We start from the raw sequence: 11,573 nt of genomic DNA on the forward strand, positions 1-11,573 counted from the left end.
TTCTTGCTTCTGCCACAAATTCCCCCAGCTGTGAGCCTTCCAACCTTCTAAGTATTCCTTTATATGTGGTTCAGAGTTCTGGGACCATCCCCTGAGCCTGTTTGGTCAGGTATTCTGTGTTGTTGTTGGCGGAGCTCTCTGCTATACGTCCTCCCGATCCACCGTCTTGTTTGTTCTCTCTTTTGTTATTCTTAGCATAGTAAACCATATGATTGTTCAATTCAGAATGGCCAATACCTATGCATTTCAGCTCACTAATGCCTACTAGGATAGCAATCTTTATGCATTCCATTTCATTTTTGACAACTTCCAATTTTCCTAGATTCATAGTTTGTAATTTGACTTTCTGAATATTAATGGATAATTGTAGCTATTTCTTCTCATTTTGGGGTGTGACCGTCAGCAAATGCAGGTCCCAGAAGCTTTGCTCCATCTATGTCATTAAACTCTATTTAAAAGAAACAGATCTTCGTTGTATTTTGAGTCCCTTTCAGTCTAAGGGGCTCATTGTGGCACTCTTTCAGACAATGTTCTGCTGCTACTCAAATTTTTCAGTGGTCAGCCCTTCACAAATGATTCTCCTCTGCTTCTTCCTAGTCTACCTTAGGCTGGAAGTGCTTCTAAAACTTGCCTGGGTGACCTTGCTGGTATTTAAAATCCTGGTGGCATAGCAATCAGCATCACAGCAACATACAAGCCACCACAGTATGACAAACTGTGATGGTTACACTTAATAAAAATAATTTTATTTTCTTCTTTTGATAACCTGCTGTGGTAGGTATTAAAAGCCTATTGAAGCTCAGAGAAGTGTCATGACTTACCAAAGCACATAAATCTAGCAAGTGCCAGTACTACAATTTAAACCCAGACTCCCTTTGGTTCCAAAGTCCTCCCTTGTCCTTTTTTCTGCAATGTCAGAAATCCTTTCAGTCCTTAATGTCTATCCTGGCACCTGAACAAACTCACCAGTCCTATTGTTCATGACCTTCTCTAAAATCTGCTCTGGCTCCTGGGGACAGTAGTTTCCTCTGACTTATTGAGTCTATGGTGCTGGGCAAATCTGACTGGGAGTATGGGGTTTCATTGGTCATGAAGAGAAGGGGATGAAAAAGAATATGTGCTCTGCTGTTTGTGCTCAATGTTTCAAGTTTATGAAATAGAGAATCCTTTTCCAGAGAGAAGAAATCTTTCTCTCCCCACCTCTCCATATGGAGACTCTTATATAATGTCAGGAAATTTTCCATAAGGCAAATCATACCCTTCCCACTACAACTTTCCCTTGGGTGAATTAACTGGGTCAGCCTTCTGGGAGGTAGACATAGGACAGTGTACCTTACTAAGCTTTTATGAACATCATTAAAACATAATTTTGAAATGTTTGTCCCATAGATATCTCAAAAGGATCTACAAAATATATGAATAATGTGGTCATCTCTCAAGTGTTATTATCTTGGATGGTCTGTACAAGTTAAGTTATCCTGAGACTCTGCAACCCTCTAAAGGATATGCCTGCTCTCAAACTTTTCTTATATATGAAAATCCAGATTGTCTTTTTAATTGTGGGAGCCCAGCCTGGTAAGATCCATTTAGCTACTTGGGATGCAGGAGGCAGAGTTATAGAGAACTCATTTTAGAGTAATGGCTGTAATTTACAGGAACCTCTGTGTGTATGTATGTTTGAACAGGGAGAGGTCTGCACTTCAGTGCACAATTTAAATTATTGCCTACCATGACTCTTCTGGAAAAGACTAGACTTCCCATCATGGGATGTGTACTAGCTGTATTTGTATTAACCTAGCCTGTATTTGTATTAACCTAGCTGAGGGCTATGATAACATGGGTTGAAGAACTAGGAATAAAGGTTAGATGAAGTGGGACTTGAATCTAACCTTTCCTGAAAGCCTTCACATCCTCCTGTATTTCCAGGGCCGCCTTCTGCACAAATTTACTCTTCCCCTGCTGGAGTTCTGACAGCATGAAGGGACAGTGGCCCTTGGCTGAAGATGCAGAATCTATGAAAAGGTAAGAGAGCAAGTGAGGGTTAATTTATAGCCATAAGTTCAGTTCAAAATGACTATTGAAACCTACTCTAAGCCAAAGCCCTATCTCAGCTCCTGAGCTTTTGGAGATGGCATATACTGAAGATACATTATAATAAATGCTGGGATGGAAGGGAAGACAGAGACTACAGAAGTCTAGAAAAGGATGTGATATAAACCAAAATTGGAATTGGACAGGTTGGAGGCCTATGCAGACTTCTCTGAGGAGGTGATGCCCAAGCTAAGTAATGAAAAGAAAGTAAGAGATGCTTAGATAAGGAAAGTGCTGGAGCAAAGCACAGAAACTCAAGATAATAGGGCTGATTAAAGGCAATTCTAAGCAGTTTCCAGCATGACTGGAGTATAGCATATGAGGAGCATGAGAGTGGGATCATTTCTAGAAGACTCATCAGAAATCAAATGTTGATTTGGGGGGGTGGCAATTCATCTTGCCTTAACACTTTTCACATGAGTCCTTCTAATTATTAGGCATTGATGACTAATATGATTTGTAACCTTATTTAAAAATTTTTTTTTCTAAGACCTAGAAAGTCTTCCCATTTGCCAGTAGCATCTTCTTACCTCCTCCAGCCTTGGCTGCCTCAAAGTGGATTTGAGAACAGGTTGTTCCTTGAGTAGCCAGCATGGGACAACGTCCAGCGCCAAACAGGATCTGGTGAGTTTTAACCACCTTGGCTAGGAGGCTTGTGGGGCCCCGGGAGAGCACTGGGCAGCATTGTAACAACAGGGCCACTGCAACCATCTTGAGCCCGAAGTTCTATAGAAGGTGTGGAACAGATGAGATTCTATCATGAAGGCCTGATTAAAGTCAAGGGTCTTTCCTATATTGATTCCTTTGCCCTTAGTGTCCCATTCAATACTTGCTGTCCTCCCCAGGGCAAGAACATTTCCCCCAGTGTTTAAAATGTACTAACAGGGCATCAGAGAGGAAGAAGTAGGAAACTGACCATTAGTCAAAGGGGTAGAGGAAAGACTTCCAACTGGAAACTAAGAAGACTAGATTCGGACTCAGGCTCTGCCATTTACCCCTTTTGTGAAAGGAAGGATCATTGAAGTGTGTTTGTATGTGGCAGTATGAGAGGTGACAACTTACTAACTCTTTGGACAACTCTTGGGTCAAGAATATTTCTAATAATTGTTGTTACGTGCCGTTGAGTTGGTTCTAACTCATAGTGACCCTTTGTAGGGTTTCCAAGGAGAAACTGGTGAGTTTGAACTGCTGACCTTGCAATAACCAGTCCAGTAGTTATCCTACAGCATCACAATAGGGCTCTAATAATATTAATGATACTGGCCTGCCACTGCAGAGAGATGTTATTGATCAGGATTACTGAGACTCAGCCCAGAGAATTTCCTGAGCAAGCTCAGCCAGAGGAAGGAAAAGGAACTGGAGGCTAAAAGTACCAGTTTATGGAGATCCAGAGAATAGGAAGACAGTGCAGGCTTCAGGCCTTATAGACCATGTGCCTCCAGGCTGGTATAGTCATATTATCTGTGAATTGCTCCTGGCCTTAAAAAAAAAAAAGAAAGAAAGAAACCACAAGTAAGTGAGAAAGCAAACTTAGGGTCTGGTGGGAATGAAAGACAAGGCACAAAGATATAATTTGTGAGTCAGTGAAAGAAGTAAGAGACAGAGGTTAAGAGGGGAGAGAAAGCAAACAGAAAGGCCATATAAGAAGTACCCAAGTGGTATATAGTAAGTGCTCAACAATTATTTGTTGAATTTGAGAGTAAATGCATGAATAAATAGGGACTCAAATGGGGTGAAGAGGAGTAGCACAAGAAGAGAAAATGAGGAAAGTAGAGAGAGGACAAAGTTGTGGTGGTGGAGTTAGAAAAATGGAAACTGAGGGAAAGTAGGAGACCAAAGCCATAGGGAAATGGGGATGGAAGGGGGATAGGATAGTGAAGAGAACAGACTGGAAGAGAATGACTGATTCAGAATGACATAGGACAAAAGGATAGCAAGTGAGATTAGATGACAAAGCAGAGAGAAATCAGAGAAAGATATGGGAGAAAGCAAGCAGAAACAAAGGGAGAGATGTTATTGTTGTTATTAAGGGCTGTTGAATCAATTCCGACCCATAGCAATCCTGTATAGGGTTTCCGAGGAGCAGTTGGTGAACTTGAACCATCAACCTAGCAGTTCAAACGACTTTGCACTCTGACACATTATCCCACAGTGCCACAAATACATAGAGAAAAAGAGAGACATACAAAAAGAGCAGGGACTGACCAGTAATCCAAATGACAGTGATAAAAGTGAGGCAAGTGAAAAGAGAACTATTTTAAGAAAGAGAAAGTAACAAAGGAAAAGTGAGATTCAGAAGTAGAGGCTGAGGCAGATAGGCAAATGGTCACAAAAGGAGCATGAGAAAAAAATTTAGGAGCCTAGAGGAATAGACAAAAGACTGAGAAAACTGGGGACAGAGACAGAATTGGGACATAGAGAAGACTTGAGAACAGGAGAGAAGAGAATTCAGTGGGGTTAGAGAGTCACAACCAGGCATAAAGATGAAGAAGAAATGTTACCAGACATTGGGGAGGGACCAACAAACAAGAGTTAGAAGAGAAGCACAGACCTATTGGAGAGATGACAGAGAGACTGAATGCTAGAGAAAAGAGTAGAGAAAATGATAAGATCAAAGAATAGAAACAGAAAGGTGGCTAAGGTAGGTTGGGGGTTTGTGGGAGAAAGAGCACTTAGAGATACCAAGAGAAAGAGTAAGAGGGATAAACAGAATGGAAGAAAAAGGGCAAGTTGTAAAATCAAAGTCAAAGGTGAGGAACAGGACAATGGGAAAGGTATCGGTATCGGGGGAAAGAATCTAATAGCACCTTCAGTATATGGGACATTATGTTATGAGGGACAAATGAGCAAGAAGAACTTGTGGTCCTGACCTCCTCACCTCTTAAAAAGCTACACTCCTTTTTTCCTGATCTCACAGTGCAAACACCCTCCTCCTACCACATAAAGTAGTCTATTCCAGAGCATCCCACACACATTCTCAGAGAATATCATAACAGCCAGAGTTGATATGTAGCCAGGGCATATGAGCCCTGAAATTGGGGAAAGAAGGTTGTTAAAAGGATTAAAGGAAAGAACCCATATCAAACCTTTAGGACAGTGCCTGGTAAATAGTAAATTTTCAATGAATGTTTGCTTTTTCTATTCCAATTTCAGTTATCCAACTACCTTGTCACTTTCCTTCTTTAGATCTCAGTTTTCATCATTTGTCAAATGTGAGGTAATAATGCCTACCTCACATGGTAGGTGATTAATTCGATCCAATATCTACCTCATATGTGGAGGTATGAATTTCCCTTCTCCTGACTGCCTGCAAAGGCTACATACAGTACTCAGGGTTGAGTCTGCAGACCACAGATAAGTTCCTAGGGGTTATCGTCATTGGGGTCTAGCCACTCCCCAGGCTGAGAGCAGGGTGTGGGAGGGAAGAGGTGCCTCTTCCTGGAATCACATCTGACCATCTGGCTAGGGCTGATCCTGGCTATTGGCAAGGAGGAGGGATGGATGACCCAGGGAGAGGTAGGTAAGAAAAATGGCCAGTTTCCAGGTTCCTGCAAACTCCTTTCTGTAGCATAAGCACTGACAATATGACAACATCATTCAGGCCTATTATGGAAAAGAAAGACCTCAATATTAGTGATGCAATCAATGGTGGATTTCTTCATGTACTCCCATGTATGAAAATGGAACATGTTTAATCATCTCTAAGGGGATTTTGGAGGGCGATGACTCTGTAGAATAAGCACAGAATTGTAAACCACAAGACCACCAGTTACTCTATGGGAGAAGGATGACACTTTCTGTTCCCACAAACATTTAAAGTCTTAGAAGCCCTATACAGGGTCACTATAAGTTGGAACCAACTTGAAGGCACTTAACAACAACAACCACCTACCATACAAGTGGATAAACTTAAACCAAATAAGCATTTTAGGCAGAGTACACACTCTTGATTTAATTCCTGGCCCTACCACAAGGTCAGTGGTACAAGCTCACCAGTTGCTCCTCGGAAACCCTCTACAGGGTTGCTATAGGTCAGAACTGACTCGACAGCACTTAACAACAACAACCACTCATTAGCTCTGAAACCATGCAAAAGTCTGCTCTATATCTTCATATTTGTACAATGTAGATAATAACAAGGGGAGCCTACATCACAGGGATATTGTGAATATTCAATAAAATAATCTATAAAAAGTGTTTAAATGAGTGTTTGTCTTAGCATAAGTATTGAATAAGTGTTGACTACTTATATTTCCTCCATTTTCTATATAGGGAAAGTGAAGATATAGACAAAGGGAAACTGAAAATCTGAAAAGCTAAACAACTGACTCTTATCCTAACCCTGTTATAATTTACTGTAGGAACTTGAGCTCTGTACTTCCTCTCTCTCAGCCTCAGTTTTTCCACAGATAATGAACTAGATAATTACTTAGGTTGTGGTTCTAATAGCCAAACAATCACAGAGCACTCACTGTGCCAGGACCTGTTGTAAATGCTTCACATACATTGACTCATTTAATTCTCATGACAACCCTGGGAGCAAGGCACTAAATTTCTTTTTTAAAGATTAAGAAAATAGTTCACAAAAAGGTAAAGTAATCTGTCCAGGGTCACCCAGCAAGTAAGTAGCAGAACCAGGATCAGAACCCAGACAATCTTGTTCCAGGATTCTCTAATTAATAATATTCAAATATTATTGTATATTCTCTAGACTGAGGGTCTGAATCCAGATATTTGTCCCTCTGCTGTATCATAGTATGAGTCCCTTTCCAGGACATTTAATTTTGAACTGTGACAAATACCTTTACTAAAGGAACAGTACTGTTGAACATTCATTTCATTCATTCATTTGTTCATTCTACCTTTTAACAACATGTGTACATACTATGTGGTAATCACTGTCAAGGTTCTTCTTAAAGCATTTTTTTTTTTTTTTCACTTAGAGTGATGATAGTGAGATTTTACTCCAAGTAAATCTAGCTCAAATTTTTCCCCTGCATTCAACAGATTGAATTGTGTCCTCCCAAAATACATGTCAACTTTTCTGGACCATGATTCTTAGTGAAGTTATGACATAATTTGGTGGTTATGTATTGATGTAATCACCCCCGAGATGTCATCTGATGTGGACAGCCAATCAATTATAAGGGATCAAGGTGTGATGCAACACCATTACTCAGGTCACAGCCCTGATCTAATGTAATTTCCCTGGGATGTGGCCTGTATTACCTTTTATTTTACAAGAGTTAAAAAGGGAGTGAAAAAAGCAAAGATTGAGGGATCTGACTACCATTAGGAAAGAAGACCCAAGAATGTATCATGTCTTTAGACCCAGGGTCCCTGTACTGAGAAATTCCCAGACCCAGGGGGAGATTGGTGCCAAGGCACATGGAGATCTTCAAAAGCCCAGAGATGTTGAAAGGAGACAAAAATCTTACCCCAGAGACAACAGAAGGCGAAAGCTTTCCCTTAGAGTTGGTGCTCTAAATTTGTACTTCTAGCCTCTTAGACTGCCAGAGAACAGAATTCTGTTTGTTAAAGCCACCCCCTTGTGGTATTCTCTAATAGAAGCACTAGATAACTAAGACACTGTGCCTTTAAAATCTTCTCTTATGTCAGCACCCAATCTGCAATCCCAGGGCCAAGACAACCCCTACCCAACTAGAGAGGCAGAAACCTCATTGCAACATTCCTTGCTCTGCTCTCCCCATTTTGAGTTTGCTTTTCAAGAATCAGTTAGGTCTGGGGGTAGAGGATTGTTATTTCTCAGGAGTTACAAGCATCAGGCCTTATTTGACTCCCTACCACACCCTCCCCACTACTGGAGAAATTGAGACTTTTGCTATCTGGAATCAGAGAATCAGAATTTCTTAGAAACAAAAAAAATTTGAAGACAAAATCAAAATTAGAAGGGTTTGGGAAAACCATAGCCCAAATATCTTTTTTTTTTTTTTTTTCCCAGAGGGTGACTGATTTGCTAGGGTCTCACAGTGAATTAAAGGTGAGAGAACAAATCTTTTAGTGGTACAGCATTCCTCTTTCATCTTTTCTCAAATTTCTCTCTGCCCAGTTCATTATTGCTACCATCCCTATAACCCTTCACTTTTTCCTCTTCAACTCTGGCCCCCTAGATTTTGGTCTCTTTGGCTGTGCACTCAACTAAGAAGAGGGAGAGCACACAAAAGAGGATTCTTGTTGTTAAGTGCTGAGTCAGTTCTGACTCATAGCGACCCTGTATTCCCAAGGAACAACTAGTGGGTTTGAACCGCCAACCTTGCAGTTCAAACTGACCTTATGGTCCAGTGCTTATCCTACAGCACCACACCAGGACTACATAAAAGAGGATTGGATGGAGAATTATAAGGAGAAATAGTAAGACATCTCTGTTGAGAGACAGAGAAGGAAAATAAGAGATAGAGGCAGAAAGAGGGATAGAGTAACCGAAATGCAGAGGAAAGAAAATAAGGAAAAATATAAGTTGTCGGAAATGAAGTGAAATGAGAGTGAGTGAAACACTAATAAATGAGGGGAAAAAACAAGGGGAAACAGACAAAGGAAAACTGAAAACAGGTAGAGCAGAAAGAAACATGGGAGGAGAGAAAAATAAAATGACAAAGAGACAGATTTCCAAGAAACAGATACAGAAAATTTCAAGTCTAGTCAAGCCACTATGCATAGCTCTGAAGTGGGCAGGCTGACCAGAGAAAGGTCCCCAGTTTTAAAGCAATTCTTACCTGTTGCCCTGCACTGAGGACGAATGAACGATGGGTGGGTGCTGTGGATCAGAACTAGGCATTTATCCCTTCCCCTCTGGCTTGGCTCCACCCACCCCGCCTTTTCCTGGCCTGGCCCAGTATTACCCAGTAGGTATCTCAGGCCCCTGCTGGAGATAAAACTCAAAGAAGTTCCCTCTCTGCTCCCTCCTTACCCAGCACTGGCTCTCCTTTCTCTATCTTCTTTCTCTAGGGTAACAGAATGAGCTCACTGGGCTCTAAAATCATAATTATAAACATCCTAGGGTTGTTGTTTGTAACATCATGTACAGAAAATGCTTCTTAGACTGTCCGAAAGAATAACAGCTAATGTTGATTGATCATTTACTATGCACTGGATTCTTTAAGTGCTTGTTGTTGTGAGGTGCTGTCAAGTTGATCCCCACCCATAGCGACCCTGTATAGGGTTTCACAGGAGCAGCTGGTGAACTTGAACCACCGACCTTGCAGTCCAAATGGCTTTGCAGTCTGGAGCATTAATGCTTTGCAGTCTGGCACATTAACCCACAATGCCACACTAAGGATTTAAGTGCTTAGCATGGATTATTTTAATCCATTCTCATAAAGATATTAAGAGATTGGTACTATTATTCCCATATTACAGATGAAGAAACTGAGGCTTGGAGAGGTGAGGTAACTTATCTATAATTACTCAGCTAGTGAGTGTAGAACCTACCTAGGGACCCAGGGAATCTGGTTTTAGAACCTACACTCCTCAAGCACCACATTTCTGTCTCAGAATATATAGTTAAAATTTGAAGTTTCCTTTTTTCTCTTTTATATTACCTATTCTTTATCTCCATTGAATTTCTTCTTTTCTCATTCCCTTCTTCCCCTTCCCTTCACAATTCTAGGGCAGCAGGACTATCTCATATTCAGGCAATTTTATCTGTGGAGTAGATTATCATCATTAATAGATTTACATAAGTGGTATCATACTCATATATTAATCTGAAATTTTATTTTCCCCATTTAACCACATACCATAAAGATCATTCCACGTAAGTTCATTTTGTTTAGTAGAATTAGAATATTCCAGATTTTGATATACCATAATATATGTAACCACTCCCTTATTGATAAACATTTAGATTGTTTCTAGGAATTTCTTTTTCTCTTCCATTATAAATAATGTTACAGTAAACATCTTTGAACATATGTGAAAGTATCCTTTTATCATGTTGCTGTTGTAGTGACCCTGTATAGGGTTTCCAAGAGTAACTGCTGGGTTTGAACTGCCAACCTTAAGGTTAGTGTGATTAGCAGTCCAATGCTTAACCTATAGCACCACACCAGGTCTCATTTTTATAGAGTTGTTGTTAAATGCTGTTAAGTCTGTTCCAACTCATAGAGACCCTATATAGGATTCCCAAGGAGCTCTGGTAGCGTAGTGGTTACGAATCGGGCTGCTAACCTCAAGGTCGGCAGTTTGAAACTACCAGCGGTTCCGCGGGAGAAAGATGAGGTGCTCTGCTCCTGTAAAGATTTACAGCCTCGGAAACCTGTGCAGGGTCACTATGAGTCGGAACTGACTCCATGGTACTTAACAACAACAACAACAAGGAATATCTAGTGGGTTTGAACCATCAACATTTCGTGTAGCAGCCCAATCCTTATCCTACAGTACCACACCAGGACTCTAGAGTCGTTGTTTTTGTTAAATGCCATTGAGTAGGTTCCGATTCATAGCGACCCTATATGGGGTTATCAAGGAGAAACTGGTAGGTTTGAACCACTGACCTTGTGGTTAGTAGTCCAGTGTTTATCTTCCAATGTCACATCAGGAATCTGGACTATATAGAGTAATCCCCTCTAAGAAAAAGAATTCTGTGTCAAAGGATATAAAGACATTAAATTTTTTCATATGGACAGTTTACTCTATGTTGTTGTTGTTAGGTGCCATGAGTCACTTTTGACTCCTAGTGACCCTATATGATATTGTTGTTAAACACCATTGAGTTGGTTCCAACATATAGTGACCTTTAAATCTGAGACTTTAAATCTTCACAGGAGCAGAAAACTTCATTTTTTCCCCATAGAGCAGCTGGCAGGCTTGAAACTCAGATCTTGTGGTTAGCAGTCCAGTGCTTATATTATGTTGTTTTTGTTGTTGTTAGGTGCCATCGAGTCAGTACCAACCCATAGCAACCTTATGCACAGCAGAATGAAACACTGCCCGATCCTGGGCCAACCTTACTACTGTTACCACACTTGAGTCCATTGATGCTGCCAAGTGGCCAATACATCTCGTTGGGGGTCTTCCTCTTTTTCTCTGACCCTCCACCTTACCAAACATGATATCCTTCTCCAGTGACTGGTCCCTCCTGATAATATGTCCGAAGCATGAGGGACGAAGTTTGGCCATCTTGGCCTCCAAGGAGCACTCTGGCTGCACTTCCTCCAAAACGGACCTGTTGGTTCTTTTGGCAGCCCATGGCACTTTCAGTATTCTCCAACACCGTAATTCAAAAGCATCAATTCTTGTACAGTCTTCCTTATTCACTGTCCAGCTTTCACATGCATATGAGATTATTGACAATGCCATGGCTTGGGTCAGGTGCACCTTAGTCCTCAAGCTGACATCTTTGCTCTTCAACACTTTAAAAAGGTCTTGTGCAGCAGATTTGACAAATGCAATACGTCGTTTGATTTCTTGACTGCTGCTTCACGAATCAAGGAGAATGAAGTCCTTGACAACCTCAATCTTTT

At 40.9% G+C, this 11,573-nt stretch overlaps 1 protein-coding gene across 1 annotated transcript in view; it reads right to left on the reverse strand.

Annotated features, from left to right (window-relative positions):
* The window catches only part of ALAS2 (aminolevulinate, delta-, synthase 2), a 26,389-nt gene extending 17,440 nt beyond the window's left edge, over positions 1-8,949 (reverse strand). Inside the window, exons 1-3 of the mRNA XM_006875262.1 lie at positions 8,826-8,949; positions 2,622-2,817; positions 1,890-2,012 (exon numbers count right to left, since the gene is read on the reverse strand). Of these exons, the coding sequence (XP_006875324.1) occupies positions 1,890-2,012; positions 2,622-2,802 (304 nt within the window). The 5' untranslated portion in view covers positions 2,803-2,817; positions 8,826-8,949. The remainder of the gene's footprint in view (positions 1-1,889; positions 2,013-2,621; positions 2,818-8,825) is intronic.
* Between the last annotated feature and the right edge of the window lie 2,624 nt (positions 8,950-11,573).

The sequence above is a fragment of the Chrysochloris asiatica genome, unplaced genomic scaffold (genome assembly GCF_000296735.1).
Source record: "Chrysochloris asiatica unplaced genomic scaffold, ChrAsi1.0 scaffold00315, whole genome shotgun sequence".
NCBI classification, from domain to species: domain Eukaryota; kingdom Metazoa; phylum Chordata; class Mammalia; order Afrosoricida; family Chrysochloridae; genus Chrysochloris; species Chrysochloris asiatica.